This window comes from Vanellus vanellus, assembly GCF_965231255.1.
Source record: "Vanellus vanellus genome assembly, chromosome: 13".
Taxonomy (NCBI): domain Eukaryota; kingdom Metazoa; phylum Chordata; class Aves; order Charadriiformes; family Charadriidae; genus Vanellus; species Vanellus vanellus.
Window position 1 is genome coordinate 706,163 of NC_138918.1, and position 23,396 is coordinate 729,558.

Genomic DNA, 23,396 nt, shown 5'->3' on the forward strand with positions numbered 1-23,396 from the left:
CCGGGCGGGCAGAGCGTGCTTTGGAAAGCCCTGCGAACACCCGGCACAGCCTCCTCACCGTCGCTTCTTAAGCCGTGCTTTGTTCTGCGTGTCCCCGAGGCACAGCCCCGCCGGCTCCCTCTCCCCCCGACATGTCATGCATAGGGTGTGTCGGGGGGTACTAATGGTCCTCTTTGTCTCCCTCCAACGTACGTAGTCTCATGGCTCAGGGCAAGTGTCATGGAACTACAACCTACTGGAGAATTCCCACTTTTTTTGACCCCCGCCCCAAGGAAAGCAATGAACACATCCGTTCAAAACACATGGATTTTTTTTTTTAGATTACTAGATCCAAGTGTATATTCAGTATCTGTCTGGATGCCTGTTCTTGCAGGGGAGAGGGATTTCAGGGCTTGGATAGCAACAGGGTCACTTGGTTTCCAGTGTGACTGCCCAGGTTGCTCTGCTGCCCCATCCCCCGTGACGGCTGATGCCAGGAGCCCCCTCCTGTGGTCCTAACCCTCGCTTGTGTCAAACCCGGTTGCAGCACAGCTCCTTTCCTTCCAGCCGGTCTCACGGGGCCTTACGTCCCTATCTCAGGCAGGGAAGGAAACTGGGTCACTTTCTGAAAGGAGAAAAGCAGCTCCGAGCGCTCCATGGAGAGCGCTCTCCCGGCAAGCGAGTGCCTGCCCAGCGTGAGTGGGGGGCCGGGGTGCTGCCGCTGGGGCAGTTCCTTTCTCGGAGGGAGAAGAGCTCCGGTGTTTGGGCATAGAGCCCGGGGGCCGTGCTCTCGGACCTCTCTGGGCTCTGCACGGGCCCCGTATGGGGAGGCGGACTTTCCCTGGCTCCCAGGGAGGGCGGATGCTGCGGTGCGCATTCCTCCTGCCAGTGATTCACCCGCTAACCTCGCGCAGACTCCGCGGCTTCGCCCGCCGCTCCCCATCTTAGGCAGATGGCTGCTCCCCCCGCCGCCAGCCCGCTGCTCGGCGGAGAAGGGCATCGGCGCTGGCCTGGGCAGGGGCACCTTCGCCCCCTCGCCTTGCCCAGCCTACCCCCATGCCTCACCCCGGCCTGCCAGCTGAGGTTATCCAACCCTGGGCTTTGTCTCCCGGGACAATTCCCACTTAACCGGTTAAATCCTCGCCTGCTTCATTCTCATAAACTGTTCGGTCTTGCCCACCAGGTCTCAGAAACTTCTCCCGAGAGGCTGTGCTATTTGGGGCTGGCTCCCGGGTGGTTCAAGCGCTGCCATCGCTGCTCCTTACCCAGCGCGGCCGCGTGCCAGCGCGGCTCCCCGCACCCGGGCGGACCCTGGGCAGGACCTCTGCCCGGCGTCGGGAAGGCTGAGCTCAGCTGTAGGCTCAGCTCCATCTGCTGCGCCGTATTTGTGACCACCCACAACGATCCCGGCTGCACAACCTCTGCAGGCTTACGAGGGAGCACAAAAACGCACGGAAGCAATTAAGGATGTGATCCAACCCACTCTTTTTTCACTATCTTGCTAATAACAGAAGACCCCAGCTTGATACTTGTACTCCGGGGCTGAGTTTGCAGCGCTGGCAGTAGGCACGCGACTGTTCATTACTTCCGAACCTCTACTTTACCTGGAGTTGTTTACATCAAGAAACACAGATCTTTTCCTTCCAAGTAATGTCATGTATATAAAATCAATTGCCATGGAACAACCACGCTTCAGAGATGCGCTGCTGTCTTCCCAAAGTCTCAGCGCTTACTCCCGAAGCTGAACTTCCACCAGAAGCTGTGGAGCAGGGCAGAGCAACACCTGGGGTCAGCGCCAGCTCTCGGCTCTCCCGTTACTCCTCAGTCCTGCAACTTCGTTCTGATCATGAGGGCTGCCTTATCAACGAACTCACCCACAGCTTTTCCATCTGATTAACGCTAGGAGAAAGGGCGAGTGACCTCAGTGGGGTATGGCCAACGTGGTCTGGCCTGGCAGTGCGTATCTGGGCTTGCAAAAGAATCTGAACTTTGCAGGTCAGCCATCGCAACCCAAACCCAGAGACGGAAAAAGGAAAAGCCGCAACCCGTGTGGCCCCGTGAACAACACAGAGCCTCCTGCAAACCTCCGGGAGCAAACCTGTTGTTTAGAAGAAAGGAAATTCCAACCCTTCCCAGGCAACGCGTTAACACTTACACTCTATTGCTTCTGCTGTTGACAATAGTTCGCACTGAGACATTTTGGGTAAAATTATATTGGGTTCGTGAGACATGATGCCGTTTCAATTGAATTATAGTTCTATTGTACGGCTTCATTTCCTCTCACATAAAACAGCATCTAACATCCAAGGCTCTTTCCAGGCTATTGCTAAGTACAAAATACCTGCTGGGTTTTATTGCACAGACACCGAACTACCAGGGGCTGCCTTATTGCTTTATAAAACGTTAGAGCAGCCTTGAATATGAAAGATGTCATAGAAATCTAAACAAAACCTTTTTTCTCCCACTTCAGATGATCTGTGAAGATTCTGTATTGAGATCTTTAGTCAGAGTGCGAAGAAGGAATGAGACTCTTTTGCCTCCTGAAATAAAGAGCTCTTCGAGTCTGAAAGGTCGGTCTGTGTTTATTATCTCAGCCCCAAATTCGGCTTCTCTCAGCATAGTCCCGGTTTAGATTGCAGACCGACAAGGACTCCCGTAATTGCCCTCCCCTGGCAGAAACCATTCATCTGGCCGTGGACGGATGGGGCAGAGGACTGATTCACAGCAGGGCAAAGACCCTGATTGCTTTTCAGGAGGCTGACAGCCTGCTTAGCAGAAGCAGGAGGCTGCTTCGTTACTTCTGTAGCTGTTGCAACACCGCTGAAGCGGCGTTCTGTGCGGCAGCCTGTCCTGTAGGCAGTTTGCCTTTGGAGAAAACCTGGTGGATTAGGGTACGGTAAGGGAGCTCCGGCTTCCACGGTACCTGCGTGTGCCCCGGCGGGCAGAGCAAAGGTTGTGCTTAGAGGTACCCAAACGGGTGATCTCCTGTGCTGAGATTTTGGGCTTAATCAAGTTTTTCGATTCAGCCCAATGCTTATCATTGAGGCTAAGCGCTGGGGACGCTGGGGACTCCTTGTATGCTTGAGACATCAGAAAAATTGAAGCACTGATTAATAAAAAGAGCAGGTTTCTACTTTTCTTTTAATCATGGAGGTCAGATGAACAGGCCGTTAAAGCAACGACTGGCAGTCCAGACCCGCTCAGTGCAGTGCAGCACTGGTCTCGCTGGGCTTTTATTTGCTCATCATTCAGGGCCTGATCCGGCAGGTCCTGCCGTGCCGCTGCGACTTAATTCTGTGAGAGCAGCTCAGAAAGGCTCATCGTCAAAGTAACGCAGGTGAGCATGACCAATGGCTGGTTTTAGCTTTAATTTTGCAAATGTTGAGAACCGCCTATTTTTGATCTACATCGTTACACTGCAAACCAGATGTTTGCTTGCAGTGTGAATTCAGGCGCACGCGTACGCACATGCATGGCTGTGAATGAGCTGGGCTCAGGGAGCTCCCTTGGGAATCCATGTTCCTTACTACTCTCTAAAATGAAAAATATTTTGTTTTGCAAGTTCAGCTCTCTGTTTTCTCCCACTCTGCACCTGGAGCTCACTGCAGCAGGGCAGAAATCAGGATGGGAATGTGCTTTATCCACGTTTAGTTACTCTGATAACTTAGTTTCTCTTGTAATGAATTCCCTGGGGTCTCTGAACTCTGAAGACAGCCCTTTCCAATTCAAAAGAAGGGGAAAAAATTACAGGCAGCCTGATGAGGACGACATCTTACTGACGCTATTAGCATGGCTGCTTTGTCTGTGCACGGTGGTGCTTTAGCTTTTCCAACTGCTGCCCGTGCATTGAGTTTTTCTGCCCAGGATGTGCATTTTGGACTCATACTGCTCCTACAGCATCCACGGTGCCGCTTCCTTACCTGGAGAGGGGTGCCGTAGGGAAACTCCGCTTTCTCGCTGCTCTGGGTGGCCACGGTGGGGTTGCTGGAGCTGATGAGGACGGGGGAGCTGATCTCCAGCGCCTGCCGCTCGGCGGGCGCGTGGACCATCCGGTTGAGGGTGTTCAGGGCGGTGGTGATGGAGAACTGCCGCAAGCTCTTCCGCCTGGAGTCGGGCACCTTGGGGAAAGGCGGCGAATCCGCGCCCTTTGCTTTGGGAGACGCCGCTCGTAGGGACGCACACTTGAACTGAGGGGACCAGTGGCTTTTGCTGGTCTGCAGGAGTTGCCTCGCAGTGGTGTTTGGCTGGAAGAGACAAAGGCAGACGGGATGGTACGTTTCAGAAGTTATGCCTGGCACAGCCCACTTTTCCCTTTTTCCTCTCTTTTCCTGTCTGTCAGCAGAGCTGCGGGCAAATCTCAGATGATGTTACAGGTGACCTTTAAAAACCTGTGGCTCAGTCATTCCCCTGATACATTTTCAGTGACAAATCCCGGATGCAAAATTACTGACGCAAAGCTGACAGCGAAATTAAAGTTGGTTTGAAAAACTTATTGCTGAGACAACACGTTACTGAGGCTGAGCGCTCCCCCAGAGCTTTACCGCAAGCTTCATTTCTCGTCAAAGCCTTTGGCTTGCAGAGGTGTGAGGAGAGCCGGCTGACTCTCTAGCGGCGCTATAATAAACTTAAGTCTAAATCAGAAGGGATGTTTGGGCACCTCTCCCTTTCCCGCTCCGTGCTGGCACGCTCGGGTGCGCCGGGCAGCAGGACGTCGAAGCTCTGCAGCGACTTTAAGGCACGAGCCCGGAGAAGCCCTGGCGGACGGCGGCTCTCCCAGCAGAACTAGATCCACCCAGTTACCTCTCTGAAGGCCGAAACATTCATGACTTGATCCTGCTTCCATTGAAAGCGCCTGGCTCGTTAACCATTGGGTTTAATGAGGGGAGAGTCAGGCCCTGAGTTTGCATATGGGCAACGTTCAAACAGTATTTCTTGGAAACTGCTGATCGCACAGTATTAATAGCAAAGGGCATGTGGTGACAGTGTTTTTTGCCACGATGACTGCCAGAGGAATTAATCATGATTTACTGCTGACATTAACGAATTGCAAAACTTTGAGATTCTCACCCACTCATGTGAGGCAATGTGCGCGGCTCCCGGGATGAACAAGGGTGACTCTAACGCAGGAGAGGTGCAGGTGTCTCTCAAGCATTATCACTTTAAAGCAGGGATTGTTTTCACATTTCCCTCCTCCTCACTCCTTAAAGCAAGGTTCGAGAACAATAGTGTGTGCATATGTACACATATAAGACGGCAATACTGTCATTTCTATGTGTAATTAAACTTTAGCCTAAACAGGAAACATTTTCCTGCCCTCTCTCAACACTGGGGGACGCGATAAAATGGGGCACAAACCTAAGCGTCGAAGCCACGAAAAGCCTCGCATCTCCCAAAACAGACCTACCTTTGCCTTCTCCATAATTAATTTCTAATTCCTCCGTGGCTTTATGTGGCCCTAACTAACTTATTTCTGTTAACGCCAGACTTAAATAAGTAATTACTGAAGCTAAAATGATTTCATTAAATGAAAAGACATTTTACAAAATATATTAGAGCTTCAAATAAGATGTTTTACTAGTGTCCTTTTATAAAATAGCCACAAAGAAGTGCTTGCTGTAATTATGATGATTACAAGTATTAATTTTATTTCTAGGAATTCTTGTTGGTGCCATTTACACCCTACATCTCAAGCTAAACTGCAGGAATACAATTAATGTCTAGACCAGTGCTAACAAAATACCGTCCGGGAGCGGGCGGCTTGAAGGGCCGCGGAGCCGGAGCGCCGGGAGCGCCGCCTGTGACGCGCTGAGCTGGCGCTGGGGACGGCTGGGGGCCACTGTGACCGCCCCCCCCTGCAGCCCCAGGAAAGCAGCCGGGGGGCTCAGGGGGCACCGAACGGAGCTACACGAGAGCCGCTTACAACCGAACCCCGTAAAAATGCAATTCTGATATTTTCCTTGAATTTGGCAATTTTCATATTTTCCCTGAATTTGGCAATTTTGCCCCCAGTTTTTTTTCCGTGCTGCAGAGGCTTCATTCCAGCGAGGGAGAGGGAAAGGCTCACTGTCTGCAGGGCTGGGAGGCAGCCGGGAGCCGTGCCGGGAGGAGGGCTCTGCCCCCGGGTGCCGGCACACGCCGCTGCCCGGCGTGGCCTTGGGTGGGCACGGCGGAGAACGGGCTGTCACCCCCTTCACTCACACAGTGGGGAAGGTCTCTGCTTTGTCACCTCTCGTGCCCTCGGTTCTCATCAGCTCTGCCGAGGACGGCGATGCTGTGGCCCTGAAGGGCAGGAGCACGGCGTCACCAGCCCTCTGTGGCGGGAGAGGCGGGTGCGGGGGTGCGGAGGGGCTCTCCCCGCCGTGTCAGAGAGCGGACTCCTCAACAGCCGCGGTGGTGCGGCCCCGTCCAGTCCTCCGGGACGGCTTCTGCGACGCCTGTGTTCCGAAACGCCAGCTTGTCTGGCCTCACTCAGCACAATGCTCAAACTTGTTTTTAATTTAAAGGTGCGAGCGTGGCTGAATCGGGACCGTGGACGTGAGTCTGATGGAGAGGACATGAAAAGCCTTTGACTTGCTGGATGGGTTCCGCCGCGTGGAAATGCCTCTGTCATTGCCACGCACACAACTAATAATGGAAAAGGCATTTTAGCTACGAACCGAGTAAAAAACCCCTATGTAAGTGCTGAGGTAACTGGTGTCACACTGCCGTGGAGCTCAGGTCGCTATGTCAGGAGCTGAAATAACCTGACATTGCTGGAGTATTTGAAATACTCCGGAGGAAAAAAGCTCATTTGCATTGTCTGGTAGCTACATCTCTTGGCAAAGGCCTCCATTTCTGAGCAACCCAGCAGAATTACATCTTGTTAACTTTTAAGATGTTTTGATTTCATCTTTTTAGTGATACCTGTCACATGTGTGGGGCGAAGCAAGGAGAATTTTACAGAAACAAAATTATGTTTTTCTTTCTTCTGAGCTAATGCGCAAAGTTTGGGGCTAAAATTTTAATGACTCCAGGGTCGAAGGGGTCAGAGAAGGCTGTTTCCTGCTGGCCAAAACATTGGCACCCGTGCAGTGTATATGCATAAAGTTTCCATCTGAATTGGTGGAAATTTTATATTAATCTTGCAGTAAGTGACTCTCCGCTTTCATTTGGGTATCTGAACAGTACCTGCTGCCTACTGCCCTGAAGAATAAGAGACTGCTGTGTGGTATTGCACGTGAATCTCTGGACAAATTTCCAGGTGGGCTTGTTGCCAAATGACCCTCACCTTCCCCGGAGGGAGGGTGAGGGCCCGGGGGGGTATCCCATCCAGGCCGGTGGGGGAGAGGGGGTGCTTGCGAAGGCAGCTGCAGCGTGCAGCACGCCTGCGAGAGCGGGCAGCTGCAGGGCTTTGTGTTGGATGTGTTGGTATTTTTGAAAAAACAAGATGAAGCTGCCAGCAGCGCTTTGCTCTAAAGCCAGGCGGTGCTGGACAAATGCAACGCCTGTCTCACCCACCCGAGGCTCTGGCATCCCCGTGTTGAGGTTCCCCTGCCTGCTCGGGCTCCTGGAGGAGCACGTCATCTCTTGGCGGTGGTTTGCAGCGAGGCGGCACTCGCCAGGTGCCCACCTCGGCTGGCCAGTCCCCCCCCCCTCTGCCCAGCTGGAGCAGGACACGGCACCGGCACCGGCGCTGCCGCGGGGTTACTGCAGAGGGGAGTGAGTGACTGAGGTGAGCGCTCCAATCTTTGTCATTCCATACAGTAACAACCGACCGCTGTCCCAAGGCAGGGGGACGGGAGGGTGCCCTCCCCTCTTTGCAGAAGCACGTTTGTGTTGGATGTGCGCTCACTCCCCACGTGTGAACTTGGCTGCGGGAGTGGGGATGAACGCAGCCTCCTAACGCAAATAAACAGCATGAGTAAGCCGTGAAACAAAGGCAAATAGAGTGAACGAGAAACAACAAACGCAGATGGCAGAAAGCCGAGGAAGGCGCCTCCTGCTAACAAGTGAATCCTACTGACACAGGGAGGGTTCTGCCTGCCCAGCCTCTCTGCATCTGCACTAGCAAGCTGAAAGCCCACATTTTGTAGAGCTGCTGGTGATGTGTGACGCTGCTCTGAACTGATTTTTCTCTTGTAGTTCCTCCCTTTAGTCAGAAACCACAGCTGGCTCTCAGCCGTTTGATTTCGCTTGCCCCCTGCCAGCCACCCCACACCCAGCGCCGGCTCCCTGGGGACACCTGACCCGGACCACAGCCGCCCCCTCTTCCCACCCGGGGGAGCGAGGAGAGCATGGCATCTGTGCTGCCAGCTGGACGGAGAAAGAGGTGACTTCTCTGCCAGGACACCGATGCCTCCGGGCAGTGCTTTCTGCTGTGCTCTGCCATGCCTCACCTCATTTTGACACTGCAGGGACAGTTGACTTTGCTGGGAGGTGCACTTACTCAGAAGAGCGAGTCCTCTAACCGAGGAAACGCAACCTCTGGAGCCTTTGGGGAATAAAGGCAAACACAGTAAAAGTTCCGGTATTGCTCTGCCAAAGCACGGCTCCCGTAGGCTGGGTATGCTCAGCCGGCATAAACGGTGCACCCCGGACTGGAAGCACTTGTCTTTACTATGTCAGTAGGTGTCGTTTAGAGACCTCCCTGGAGTGTTCTGGTCCCGAGAGCGGACTACCACCATCAGCCGCTCCTCATCCACGACGGCGGCGTGGGCGAGAAGCTGAGCCGCGGGACTGCGGTCGCTGCTCGTGGTGGGCACTTGGCGTCCCTCTCTGGATGCCCCCTGTCCTGCCCGTACCCCTGGGTGCCTGTGGGGCAGTCGAGGGGGCTTAAGCGCTGGCGGCAGTGTCTGAGGGGGCTTGGGAACCTTACTGCTTTCCAAAAGGGAGCTCCTATGGAGCTGGGGAGTAGCAGAACGCCACACAGTCTAGAGAAGAAAACCGCCCGGCCGCTGGCTGCTGCGGGGTGGTGTTACCTTGTGAAGCGTCAGGCAGTCCTTGTTCTCGGTCTTATCCCTGCTCCTCAGGTCAAAGCTGTAGAGCGCTCTGCCGAGGGGCGGTGGCAGGGGCAGGTGCTTGATGACTTGCACGGAGCTGGCTGGGAACACGCCGCTGATCCCGTTGACCTCCCCCAGATACCAGTTCTCATCCAGCTGTCGCAGCAGCACGATGATGTCCCCCTTATTGAACCTCAGCTCCCCGGGGTTGTGCCCTCGGTAGGTGTACAGCGCCTTGGCTCGCGGGACCTGTGGGACGAGAAACAGCCCTTGCCGTTTGTCTGTCACAGCGATGCTTAACATAGGCAGAATTCCCCAAAAGCATTTGTAATTACTGAGAAAAATTTAGAGGTCTAAGGCTTAAGCATGCATTTATTGGGATTAACTACCCACATCCTTTCTTGACGTCTTTTTCTAATGAAGACAAGCTCCAAAATACTTATGCTAAATTTGTATCAAGATGAAAAACAGGCTGAACTTGTTTAAGAATATTAAGAAACAATTAATGTCTTAAACTAGTCTTCCCGTGGGATCTTATTGCCTGCTATAAGGTCTCCTCTAATAGAATGTCTATTTTGATGAACCCAGGTATTTCTATTTTAGAATGACGAGAGGTCGCAGCCGCCATCCAGCTGACCTGGTGGCCGTCACCTGCCGTGGCCAACTGTGCATGTCTAGAACACAACAAAAGCAAGGTGAGTGCAGGTTACTGCTCTCCTGTGGTTATCTCCCTGCTTTAACACCGCGTGACCGGGATTTTATTTCAATCTTTAATGTGGGTTACAGGAAGAGAGGCTTCTTAACGTTGTTGTTGTTGCAGTATAATATGAGACAGAAGAGACAGACCAAAACCAGAAGAGATGAGGGAACTTTACCACCATGACTCTCATCAAAACGAAACTACAAAGTTCACTTAAAATAACTGCTTTACTGACCCTTATCTATAGTAGAAAACTCAATTTAATACACAATGCAACAGATCATTTGGACAGCTGAATGAACCCAGAGGTGTCCCTGGCCTGGGTGCTGTGAACCCATGCAGTACAGCGTGGGGGCAGCCTGAGGGGTGTTTGGGGAGGAGTGCAGATACACCCATGTTTTCTGTGCTCTCTGTAGATGTTCTAGATACACATCGGGGGGGCCCTGTACATTGGAAATCAGCAATACTGAAAGGCCCAATCTGTACATACTTGTGTTAAAGACAAGATGGAGATACCTTCAGTGCATTTGTTGGACTGGAATGCTGCGTCCCGCTCTACTGCATCCTAGAATGAATAATCAACCTGTGTTGTGTTTGTTTGTGTTTATTGCCATCTGCAACACCACAGATGTATATGAAATGCAAAACACTGAGTGTTAAGCTCTGTCCTTCTGCTGGTCCTTCAGCTGGACATGAATGCCGCTCCTTTAACTTCTGGTCAGCCCTGAAGCGGTCAGGCAGTTGAACCAGATGATCATTGTAGGTCTCTTCCAACCGAAATATTCTATTCTATTCTATTCTATTCTATTCTATTCTATTCTATTCTATTCTATTCTATTCTATTCTATTCTATTCTATTCTATTCTATTCTGTTCCATGTGTTTGAATGCTGTGAGAAGGTGTGCTGCCTTCACAGGACAGGTTGCCAGCAGATCCCCTGTCCCATCTTCTCTGCAGACAAGTTAGAAATACAAGTTGTAAGAACAAGTATCCATGTGTATGTTTGTGAAGCCCCAATCACTTAAGGATGCTGTTCTAGCCCAGGCTCTTCTCAGTACGCAGCGTTTCCATCCCATACTGGATGAGTGGTCCGTCCAGTCTCACATCCAACTGGAAGCTGCGACCAACATGAAGTGCTCATCTCTGCCACAACAGTGCGCTTCTGGGAGAGATTTCTTCTTTGCTTGAGGCAAACAGTGATTGTTTTTGGCATGAACTAAGGCAGCCGTATATATTCTAAGCTATTAGCTGAACTGTTAGAGCTGCAGATATTGCTCTTTCCCTGAGTCACTCCGGATTCTTGGCTTCACTAATATGTTGCATTGTGGTTCATTTGCTTTAATCCCTTTTGACCAACCGTTCTGCTGTTTCTGTCTGTGGGAGCTTCACTGCAATTGGTAGGAATCTGGAAATAAGGAACAGATCCATTTTCTGGTTTCTGTCTGCTCTCCTAGTCGTGGCACTGCTTCCTTCAAAAGATTCCTTGGAACAAGAGGGGAATCTTTGAATTTGGGACAGGAAAGTAGTTTAAGGGTCCTGCCTGCCCCTCCTGTGCTGGTAGATGAGATAAAACCCCCAACGACTGCCTCCTGGGCACCTCCAGCGGAGGCAGCCACAGCTCTGTGCCCCTGTGGCATAGGAGTCTGCTCTGCCGTGGGGCTGCCTGTCCTCGCCCACGGTGATGGCTCCTGGACCCAATGCAGCCCTAAATTTTAAGGGGGAAAAAAACATTTAGCTCCATTTTTAGCCATCTAGCTGGTAGCACAGCTGCATGAGCTGCATGCTGAGAAAGGGGAAGCCAGGATTGTCCCCAGCTCTAGAGCCTCAATCAGTTTTAAGCAGAGGTGCTGGAGCTGGGGACAGTGAGGGACAAGAGGCTCTTCAGCTTCTGTGACAGTCTCTGCAGATCTAGATTGTCCTTCTCTGCTTTTTAGGATTTGTAACGTCATGTGTGGGAACTGCAGACTGGCAGAGGAGCTCCATCCACGGCCGCGTGCTTCAAACCCAGCACATCTTCAGCTCTGGTCCGTTGGCCGAGACACGTGGGCCAGGATGGGGAGCAGGGTCCCATCCCACGAGAGCTCAGCTGCGTGGGTGCGAAAGGCAGCATGCTGGTGGGGCAATGGGATTTAGGGCTGCTGGCTCTGCATCTCCCGTGGACAAAATGTGGATTTTTTGCCTGTTGGCTGCCAAGTGCTGTGGCCTTGCGAGTAGGACCTTGCATTGCAGTTTTTCCAAGCCACAGTCACCAAACCCCTGCTGACCTTGCGGGAGACGGCGCTTTTGTACCAGTGACCCATTCCGGCTTTTCCTGCCTTTTTCCGTGGAGGGAGATAAACGTATTTCCCCAACTCCACCCGTGTCAGTGCCCAGGGCTCAGGCAGGATTTCTACAGAGGTCACCCCCATCAGCCACTTCTGGGAGGTCAGAAGGTGGAAGAGAGAAACTCGACGTTAGTTTTCAGGAGTATGGAAAAGATCAAATTTTCCATGGAAATTATTTAGGTTTTGGGAAGAGAAAATATTCCAGCACTCCCAAACACTGATGCTTGGTAGGAAAAAGGAACCAAGAAGAGAAAAATTTTATGTTCTGCATTTACTTCAAAGCATTTGAAACAGGAAGCAATTAGTTTAATGCTTAGTTCTACTTAACTCATTTTGTCTGTTAATTTGTGCTAACAGTAAACACATGCACTTGGCTTAGTGACACTGAAGGTACGTTGCTGGAAACAAAGAAAATGACGAAAGCGAGACTCAGGCCAGCTTCGCTCTCCACCAGTGTCCCCAGCTCGCACGGGAAATAGGGAGCGCATCGGTGCCAGGACCACAGAAACCCTCCCTGCAAACGCCTGCCGGGACGGATGTGCTTGCTCATGCAGAAGAACAGAGTGTGGGAATAGAGGATTACGGGAGCGCCAGTTCTCCTTCAGAAAGACTCAGTGACAGACTCTCTGGTGTCAGCCAAGGACAAGGAGCACAGAAAAAGAGACCTTTGATTTCCTCAGGAGCGACCAGAAAACAAACAAAACTCATGCAAACTGCGAAAACAGAGCTTGTAAAGCAGGAGCACAAACGTACGGGGGTGATGAGAGAATGGTTGCACAGGAAAATAAAGCAAAACATAAAAGGCATCAAGAACGAGTTATGGAAATATATTAAAAATAAGAGAAACTCTGAAACGAAATGCATGCCTATTACTAACTGGGAAAAGTGAACAAGCAATGGGTGCTGAGAGTCTGGAATATTCTTTCTTTAGCAAGAAATGGGATGAGAGAGGTGGGCAGGAGAGAATATATAACTGACAGCTTGGTAGGACAGGCGTGTTTGTGACATTAGGGCTGGCTGAAACTCAGCCCTCTGCACTTGGGTGGATGAGCTATTTCTTCCTCGAACCCTGGTCAGAACCTTCATTTCTTCACCTCCTCTTTAACCCTTTCCTCCCACTTCCACACCTTTCCAAATCTCGCAGCCCATCTGTTTTCAAGTTTCCCTCTAAGCCTGGTTCCCTTTCCCATTGCTGTTTCCCGGAGCTGGCGGTGACCGTTGACATAATGCCACCCCTCACTTGATAGAGCAGAGCCCTTGTAGCCGCTCATTGAAATTCGTTGCGAAACTTTGATGGATCTAAGTGAATAACAGTTAATATTAATGCTTGCATGCTTCTTCAGCATCCAAAAAATACTCCGAATTTTGGTCTTTTGGGGCTTGCTAGTCATCTTGAACACTCACAGGGTAACATTGGTGTATTCCTTCATGGATGTTTTGCCAAGGAATTATTATAATGTTGGTGGGGCTTTGAGCTGTACCACTTATTCCCCACTGAAGCTCCGTGTGTGCCAGGGAAGGGCTCTGCAGCTCCCCTGGCTTCAAGGCCGGGTTGGACGGGGCTTGGGGCAACCTGGGCTGGTGGCAGGTGTCCCTGCCCAGGGCAGGGGGTGGCACTGGATGAGCTTTGAGGTCCCTTCCAACCCAAACCATTCCATGAGTCTACATACTCAGGGTGGGGACTGGGGGAAGGCGGGAGCCTCCAGCCCGGGTCAGGCTCGTGGTCAGCACGGGGCACAGGACCCCCATGCCTCCCGCCTGCCCTGGGGAGGGATGAGGGCAAGGACAGCGGTCCTTGTTTGTCACAAGCCTCAATTAAAGCCACCTCAGAATTAAGCGCTTCAAAGGGACCGGTGGTGTTACACAGGGACGTTGGACTGGGTGTGCGTTCCTGGTTGTACAACAAGGAGAAACTGTAATCACGCGGGACTGTTTCAGCACTTGATGGCTGAACTTTTCAGAGTCATATGGCCTTTGTAATTGCCAAAATATTTTTTCTAATATTTAATACTCTGTAACAAAGAGAAGTATTAAAAAAAGCCATAGCAATACAAAGCGTTTTGTTTTGGAACCAACTGAAATTAACTTGAATGTAACTTTTTCAAGATCTTCACTTCATCAAAAAAAATCATTCAATTCCAGTAATTTTTAAGGCCCAAGTCATTTTTTCCAAAGTCTGCCTTTGCTTTTTTTTTTTTTTTAATTTTGTTTGTCTGTGCAGATAGCAAGCCAAAAATATCACATCGATTTCCCAACTTTATTTAGGATATAAACCAAGCCTTTATCTACCCACACGGAGCAACCGATGTGGTTTTTACCATACAGGGCGCTTTCCTGCTTTGCAGGCCTTTCACAAAATAAGTCTTCAAGCTGAAATTTTCAGCTGTACAACAGGGTCACCATTTTTTAACGTGTTCATGAGCCGCAGGAAAGACAAAGAAAAGCAACCAAGCCACCCTGCAGCAAACCACCCGGCTGGGGCTGGGGGAGCAGCAGAAACCCTCCCTGGGCAGCTGATCGCAGTGCTTATTATTCCTCCCGGTGCTAAAACACAGGCAGCTGTGGGCGTATCTCGAATCTGATTTCTTTCTCAGGCTTTGGCTGGTTTCTGTCCAGTCTTGGATGTATAAGATCCTCTGCAAGGCATCTGTTTCGCTTTATTTAAAGTAGGTTAATTGCAATGGCAGAAACTGGGGTGCTAATTAAACCCGGCGATAAAGACAAGGTGTGCCTGCAGGTAGCTCGCTCCGGGCTGAGGGCAGAGCGAAAGGCTTTCCCAGGCAAGGATGCGGTCCCGGGCGTGGGGCGAGGAGGGACCCAGCTTGTTTTGATGGATTTTTCTCCCGTTAGCACGTCCAGTTGCTTTTTGTTAGTCCGAGGCAGCATTTTAATTCAGTGGGGTGGCAGTGGCAGCAAAATGTTCAGCCAAATATTGCAAGTATTGGCACGCTCCCTAGCTGCAGGGTTCAGCGTCTGTCGTTAAATTCAGTTGGGAAAACACTATGAGAAGCCCTGTGAAAAACTCAAGTAAAGGTTGTTGAAAATTTGTGTAGAATATTTGCTGCCTAGTAGCACAGAGGCAGCAAATACAAAGAAGAAACATCACAGGTGAACCATTAGAATCCCGGAATCCCAGGTTGGAAGGGACCTCAAGGATCATCTGGTCCAACCTTTCTTGGCAAAAGCACGGTCTAGACAAGAACGGAAAAGGCTTTTTTGCTGTGATGCCATGCAATACTGCAGCTACAGTAGTAATGCTAAATTAAATAAATAAAAGAGAGAGAGGAGAGTCTTTTATGTTCTCCTATCTGAAAGCCTCTAAAGTCAGCGGGAAGCCGAGTAGAAGAAGGGAATGCTGCAGCACGTCAAAATGCCCACTGATGCTCAGCCTATCGCGCAGACAGGGACCGGTGGGATGTTTGCCAAGACCTTTGGGCCAAGGGCAGTCAGTGCTCGTGAACCCAAAGCTGTGTGGGTTTTGGTGCTGAGGAGACGCTTTTTCTCTGCTTGCGGTGCCTTTGACTGCTGCAGAGAGCCTGCCCTCTCCCAGAGATGCCTTTTCCTCTCTCTGTTTTATGGGTGGTTGTAACTTTTTTCAATGCTGTCTCATTTTTTCTGATTTTTCCCCCCTGTTTTCCTCTCCGTCATGCCTGAGTGAGACATGACTGCTATTGCCATGCCCCCAGGAGGCATTTCAGGTTCTCGGAGCGGCTGGAGACCCCAGGTGCCCCCCTTGCCACGGGGCTGCCTGCAGAGCCGTTGGGAGAGCTCTGGGCTGTGGAGCCAGAAACTCCCTCTCACATCAGCGCAACGCGGTGCCCGGTCTCTAGGCGAGATTCTTTTCTCTCCTTGGCCACTCAGCCAGCAGGGATGGTTGTGGCGGATGCACTTCAACGCCTTGTCCCTATTCTTAATGGATTTGAGGCTGATAAGGGAGAAAAGATTTTTTTTTTAATACTATTTTTGGCATTTGGCATCAGCTGTGCTAGGGCAGCCATCGAATACATCTGAGTCTCCCTCTGTACAAAACAAAGAAGCAAATTAAAAATATGTACATGTGAGGAAGCAATTCAAAGCATCTCTTCATAGCTGGGAGAAATGCACACTATAATTATCTTAAATGAGCTAGTTATAACTTCCTCATTATTGGCAGTGGATTAATGTAAGACCACACACTCATAGCTCTGGTATTTATAAAAAAAAAAAAAAAGAGAGAAGAAAAAGAAGTAGTGTGTGAGGCTCGCTGGGGTGGGGGTCACCAGGGAGAAACATTACAAATTGCTAAGAAAGGAGGAAATCCAAGCCAGAGAGCGCAGCGAAGAGGACAGTTTTCTGATGCAGGCTGTGATTGCCCATAAACCTTATCCCAGGCTCCCTGAGGAGCAGCATGGCCCCACGGTGACACCAAGCTGCTGCCTGTGATACCCCGGGGTGAGCGTGAGGATGGGGCCATAAACGTCCCTGCGCCCACCTGGGCTTCACTTACTCCTTCACCCGTTTCCAAACAAGGCTCACCGCGAACGACTTCAGCGAGACCCAGCTAACGGCCTCAGATGGGATCCTCTCGTCTCCCAGATGCTCTGACTTCACCAACGTCCACGACTGTGTTAGATGAACGCATGGGATGAGTGACAAATTAATCCTAGTTATTGCCGTTGATGTCCAGGGGTGCTTCCTTCTGATTTACTGCATGCCAAGGGGAAGACAGCAGGAGCTGTTTGGGCCGGAGCGAGCCCCAGGAGTAGCCATCCCCGTTCCTGCACTGCTGTCTCACAGCAGTGTTGGACCCGTCCCCCCCAAACCTCAGCGGGCGCCCTGCTGACTCCAGCAGCGGACCCAGACCCGTGGGGCTGTGGAGGCTGCTGGCAGATGGATCAGGAATGGCCTCAGACGGGTCTGGACCTGCACCCGGGTGGTTTCCCAGCTCTGATTTTCATAACTTGGCACAGGGAATGCCCTGGAGTCGCTATCCGCTGCGCCTCGTCCCTCGAAGGCAGACAGCCACCCCAAGCATGCGGTCTCCTCCCTCACCGGCTGGATGTCTTTGCAGTAGATACCGAGGGTCTGATCCTGATCTGGGTTTCATGGGTGTTGCCCCACGTGCAGGGCGGCAGTCGCTCCCCAGGACCTCGCTCAGGAGAACCCGCTCGGGTGTGGGGTGTCAGGGGAGCCCCAGCCCCCCGAGCTGGAGCGGCGGCAGCACTGCCGGGCTGCTCCACCTTGGAAGGAGCTGGCGGAGCAGAAACGGACCCGGGACACTGCAAATGAGCTGTGAGAAGCCAGGCCAGCCCCAGCTGTGTCACCTCCAAAGTCCGAGGGGACGGAGATGGTGCGGGGGGAGATGCAGCCCAGTACTCCGTGCGAGCTCTGCCTTCCCCTCCCACCCCCGGCACCATGTTATTTGTGCAGAAGAGCTAAATATCCGTGCTGTGCAGAGGCAGCGATATTCCTGTAGATACACGATTTCTGTAACACATAACAGCCTCCTTGAGAGGAACAGTTTATTTCTAGGATAGTGCCAGGAAGAAGAGAAATCCAGTGCTGGATGTCTTCCAGTTTGATTTTTTTCCCACTGGGTATTGCAGGTTCAGTTTGCAAGTGGTTTTTGATTACTTTTTATTTTGGAGCCATTTGGAGTGGGACTGGTGTCGGTGGGAGGGAACTGGCACCCGGGTGTGCTGCACAGGGCAGCGGCTGTGCTGGAGCCGGGATTCGCCAGGACTTGCGCTTCAGGGACACATGTTGAATGGGATCCTGCGAGCCTCTAAACTCCATCGCGCCGGCTCTATGCCTGGGTAGCAGCAGTCCAAGTACAGCCTAAATATTTAACTGTACTGAGGCGCTCGAAAGAACCTCCCAACCAGAAAAACACCACTGGGGAGCAAAGAAGGGTCAATACCAAGGGATGGAGGAAGCTCTTCCTACCAACCCTATCTCTTTTCTTTAAAGAACTGCATGGTGTGAAAAGGTGGTATGCAATGGGTGAGGGCACATTTCCTTGCCCCAGATCCACAAGTGAGCACTAGAGGTGTACCAGGGTGGCTGAAGAAATGTTAGAGTATCTCTGCTCTCAACTGTGACCCAGGGTGACCCGTCCGTCTCTGCACAGGGATGCTGCATCTTCAGCGCAGGGACCCCCACAGTGCGGGGACAGGCTGTTCCACTGCACACATGGAAATATCCAGAATGTTCAATGTGTGTAGGAAATGGAAAGCTTGTGTCCTGACCCTGTTGCACCAACAGGGACGGTGGCGAGGGCGAGACGGCCAGCGGTCCCTGCTCTCAGGGACAGTACATGTTACTTGAGGCGGATGCTGTGCCGGGTGCTGGGCAAGTGCAGCAGTGATTCCTGCCGGGAGAGTGGGTGAGCCAAAGAGACCGCGCAGGTGAAGGGTGGGGTGGCGGTGCAAATATGATCCCTGCTTTACCCGTGGGGATAGCACCAGGGGGAGTGAGGATGACTCCTCCAGAGGCAGACAGAACTGAGAGCACAACCCCGGCCACAGCCACGCTCCTGACGAGCAGTGATTTACACACCGTGAACGGAGAGCTGGTTGCTATCTACACACTGACGCCAAAGGACATGCTGGCCTTTCATAAAGAGAGATAATCAATAGCAACTGCCATCCATTCTGATTACTAACTTTCTGCAAGCCGCCTTCAGCATCCTGCCACCAACTGCCCGCATTTCGATGGGATGAATGAGCCCCACGTCGTCTCCTTTGTGTGCTCAGCCACGCAGTTTCAGGGCTCTTTAGGATCCAGTTGGATGAAAAGAGCTATTTGAATGTAAATTAATTGCCATTACAATTCTGTTTTTCTGCTTTTCGGCAGAGGAGATAACTTCAGCCTTGTCACAGAGAACAAAACCATCAAAAGTGAACTTGTCATTTCAATCTCTTCATATAATTATATTCTGAGGATTCAGACAGTTGGGTGGTTTCTGCATTATTTCTCCCCTGAGGAGGATTGCTCCCATCTTCCAAGCAGAGGCAGCCTGTGTGCACCAGGGAGAACAAAGTCAGTCCCCTCCTGCTCAGGTCAGTACCGGGGCTCAGCACCTCTGCCCCGTTCCCTCCTGGCTTCACCGGGACACAAAGCCAGCGCTGATTGGGGCTGAAGCTGGTGGCCACCAGCACCGGGACCAGTAGGCCTTTATGGGGGGAGTGGGGATGGGAACCGTATGGATTCAGCCGGGTATGGAAAACACCGTTACAGGTGTAAGTGGGTGTGATTTACAGACTGAAGAGCTGAAAAGCAACCGAAGGAATCTGCAGCAGCGAGTACTGGAGCCTGTCGCTGAGACCGCCGGTGCTGGTTTCTGTGCTGCCACGTCTGTGCATCTGCAGCCGCTGCTGGGCGATGGCAGGGGCGAACGGGAGCACTTACACCATCTGCTAATGAACACCCCTTTGACAGGCTGCCGCACCGAGCCTTACCACACTTCTGAACTTTGCCTATTGTAATTCTGGCTGTGTACTGCAGAGGTGAAATGGAAAATGGGGAAAATAATGAAAGAAAATACACAGCAGCTTCTATGAGGGAGAGGCTGTGCCAGCGATGGCTGAGCCCCAGGGGAGTGCCCGGCTGCCTGTCAGTAACGAACCCATGGCTCCAGAGGAGGACAGTGCCGGATGAGGCTTTGCTTTGCCTGTGTGAAGCCACAGGAGCGATTTAGGCGGGCAGGAGGAGTGCCCGGGTGCATGCAAGGCAGGAGCTGGGCCTGGGCCTGGCCTTGCCTCCCAGCAGCCGCTGGCGGGTGCCGGCAGCACGGCATGGCGCAGGCAGAGCGGGGCCGGGCCTGCCAAGCGGTTCTGCGCGAGGAGCGGGGCTGGCAGCGGTCAGCACAGGGCATGGCAGGGCGACGCCGGGGACCAGTGCACCTGAGCTGCAGCGTCTGCATGAAACCCTTTCACGCCTCTTCCACTCGTGGTTGCTGCTATCAGATGTTTGTGTCTCTGCTGCAGTCAGCAATCTCGGGCAGTGGTTAAGTTGTGTGTCATGGTTTTAAGCCGCATGGAAAACAAACTGTGTCAGCCCTTGGCATGCCCGGTCATGATGCTCTGCCTCAGCACCGCCGTTCTCAGAAGTGGCTGTTTACCGGGCAGGGAGGAAACCTGCATTCCGCACCCCGCTCCTGCTGCTCCCCAGCCCTCCCCCTGTGCCGGCAAGGGGACCAGCGCCCACGCCACCCTCACCCAGCCCTGGGCAGGGGGCACGGGCCGCTCCGCAAGCCGGCATGGCGCTGGTGGCTGGGAGGGGACGAGGGATTGTGCTGGCAGCCTTGAGGGGATGAGGGACAGCACCAGTCACCCCCACGGGCAGCAGGCCTGCAGAAGGTGGGTGTCCCCACTGCCGTTCAAAGCTGCCAGGGCTCTGCGCTGTCCCACTGCCTGACAACCTGGGATTTAGTTCTCACATTATTTCAGGGAAGGGCTTAATTAGTGATGGTACATCTCTCCATTAGCCTGCCACTGCCTCTTAGCAGCCATTTTTATGGCAAATTAATGACTGTCATGAAGTGATGGCCATCAGGTGGGCCTTGCCTCAGCCATTGGCCAAGACCAGGGAGGTGATGGTCCGCCCATTCTTGGGCGTCCTCATCTTGCCTTGGGGCTGGCGAAAGGAGCCGCTCTCCCCTTTCTGTATTTCCATTTCCCAGGGCAGACCGACCGACTGCAGCCCAGTTACACAAGATGCGGGCCAATGCGGTTTCCCAACAGGCGAGGCTTGCGCCTTCCTCCCTGCAACGCCAGTGAGAAATCCTGGGCCCATCAGTTGTTCAGGGCCCAAAGAAAACCCTTTTAAAGGGGTGGGATTGCCAAGGGACACGTTTGTCTCTTAAAAACTGCCTCCTAAATTGTGTCCTCTACCCTGGCATCAAAACAAAATGGATTAATTTACTCTATATCAGGGTAAACTCAAATATCCGCTTACAAAATCATAAGGAAAAGTTTTTTCTTAAAAAAAAGGTCATGGTTCTCTATTCATTCACACAGTGCCTTGCACAGTGGAGTCCTGATGCTAAATGGAGTTTGAATGCCTGAAAATTAATAACAGCAGAACAAAGCCCAGCATTTAAGAGCAAGCACTGCAGGTTTCCTTGTGAGAAGGGCAGAGGCGAAGTAAGGGACAGCACAACGAGGTTTAGACGGCAGCAGTGAATGGGTCTTCTCCCTGCTGACACCCAGCCTCGCTGCTCCCGAGATGTTTTTTAGCTCCAGCCCTGGTGCACCGGCAGAGCTGCACGTGAACATGCCTCCTCCTCCTCTTCCTTCCCTCCGGAGGGGAAAATTACAAACTCAGGCCAATGCCCAACTATGTAGACCCAGGGATGGTGGCGACCCACCGGCAGGGAAACTCTGCAAGCAGAGGAGGGCTCTCAGACTTTCAGCCTCCTCGCTGACCACGATACTGAGCAGGTGAACACGCACGCTGAGAAACCCTGCTGTTCTATTCCTGACTTGCCATCTGAGCCTGACTCATTGCCTTGGTAACAAATTAAAACACTTTTATGTGTTTGCAGCTTGGTACCTTATTTTGTAAAACCAGGGAAACTGGCTCCTGATGTTGGCCATGGAGGTCCTTTGGCTTTCCATGTCCCACGGTATCGCTAGGAATTGCCATGCCCGCTGCCGTTTGCCCTAGCAAGGAGCCTTGCTCACCCATTGAAAGCGCAGAGGGGAGTTTGCTGGTAACTGAAACAGACTCGAACAGTCGTAGAACATACACCCACCCCAGCCCTATGCAAAGCCGCCCGTCACATCATCCTGTCCTGGCTTGAGTATGATGATGCCACCTCCCATTTACAGTGCAACTGGGTGTTTCACCCTCCATCCCATCAAAACAGTATTTTCTTTTTAAGCTTTCCATAGGGAACCTGACATAACCCTCATCCCCTGACGCCGAGGCTGTGGTTCTGTCTTCCGCCCCTCTCCAACAGGAATGAAGGAATGGCTCGGTCTCCTGCTGTGTGTAGCATCCACTTTTCCTCATGGTGCAGCTACTGTAAAGCTTTCTCCTGTGCTCTTGAATCTGCTCCTGTTGCGCACACAGCTTCTGGGGTGTGTACTGTCAGGCAATCTATATCGAGGTGACTTCACTCTCTCTTTGCAGTAGATAAAGGTGCTAAAACTACATGCAAAGGAGAAAAAAGGCATACGACGGTATGCTGCCCAAGTGCGAGCCAGCTCTGCGGAACCAGTTCCTTGGGTCACACTCAGCGTTTTTTAGAATGAGACAAACCCTGATGGGATGCGGCTGTGGAGACAATTGAGGCAAGCCCTTTCTCCCAGGAGGTCACGAGGCCACACAGAATTTTTAGCCAAGCAAAGCGGCTCCATTGCCAGCTGAGGGACCCTGTGGCACAAGCAGTGCCACCCACAGCAGCGGCTGGGCCAGAGGATGCTCCCCTTTCCTGGGGACAAGGGGCTGGTGCCGCGTCCTATGGCAGAGCCAATGGGCCAGAGTCCCGGGGTTTGCAGAGCCTCTTTAGCACTTGTCCAGCCCAAGGTGACATGACACATGTTACGAGGTCATTACTGTTGTGGCACAGGAACTGTTGGGGTTTTTGGGGGAGTGGGGAGGGTGGTTTGCACAGTGAGTGGGTCAGGAAACACGTTTGCCTCCACTGGGTGCAAACATGAAGGTTACTTCGAATAAGGTTTCAAAAAGATCCAGCAATCCAGGTCCTGTCTGTCAAATTCAGAAAGGAGTTGGAGATGTTTCTGGAGGAGAAGAAAATACCAAGACACAGGCACTATATATAGACGTCCGTGTGAAGGTGGCGACGTTGGAGTGCAGTGTATTTTTATCCCAATAGAGGTGTTATCTGTCTATCTCCCATGAAATGCTGGAGGGGGGTGTTACAGCACTCACTTCATGCAAAGAGAAAATAGCCAAAGTCACAGTTAAATTTGTGTGGTCTGTGTTTTCCAAAGGCAAGCTGTCATACTCGGAATTTTTCTCCTCTGGCTCACTGCCCTGTATTTGTTGCATGACAAAGTTCATCATCCAAGTAGCTGTTTAGTGGCCTGGATGGATTTTTGCCACGTGTAGGGTACAGTTTAGGTCTGCTACTCATCAGAGAAGTACGGGAGCTTTGTGTATACCTCAGCACACATGGTCTTTCTGTTCTCTCAAGAGTGGCAAAGCCGTGTTTAGCGTGCATTGGGGCTGAAGCCAGATAAGAAGGATGCTTCAGCACAAGACGTAACCACATCTGGCGCACGCCAGGGGCGGTTCCTAAGAGTTCAAAGGCTTCAGCGTAGATTATTTACGCATTCACCTCCTAGCAAATCCTTTTATTCTTGAATTCCAGACAGTGTATTATGCAGAGAGCCTGAAAATCCAAAGACTCGTCCTCTCTGCATAGATGTTAAAGATCTTAAAACCTGGTCAGACGTCCCGGGAGCA

At 52.0% G+C, this 23,396-nt stretch overlaps 1 protein-coding gene across 1 annotated transcript in view; it reads right to left on the bottom strand.

Annotated features, from left to right (window-relative positions):
• The window catches only part of SH3RF2 (SH3 domain containing ring finger 2), a gene marked incomplete at its 3' end in the record, with an annotated part of 39,854 nt that overhangs the window by 12,992 nt on the left and 3,466 nt on the right, over positions 1–23,396 (bottom strand). Inside the window, exons 2-3 of the mRNA XM_082489844.1 lie at positions 8,937–9,206; positions 3,900–4,223 (exon numbers count right to left, since the gene is read on the bottom strand). Of these exons, the coding sequence (XP_082345970.1) occupies positions 3,900–4,223; positions 8,937–9,206 (594 nt within the window). The remainder of the gene's footprint in view (positions 1–3,899; positions 4,224–8,936; positions 9,207–23,396) is intronic.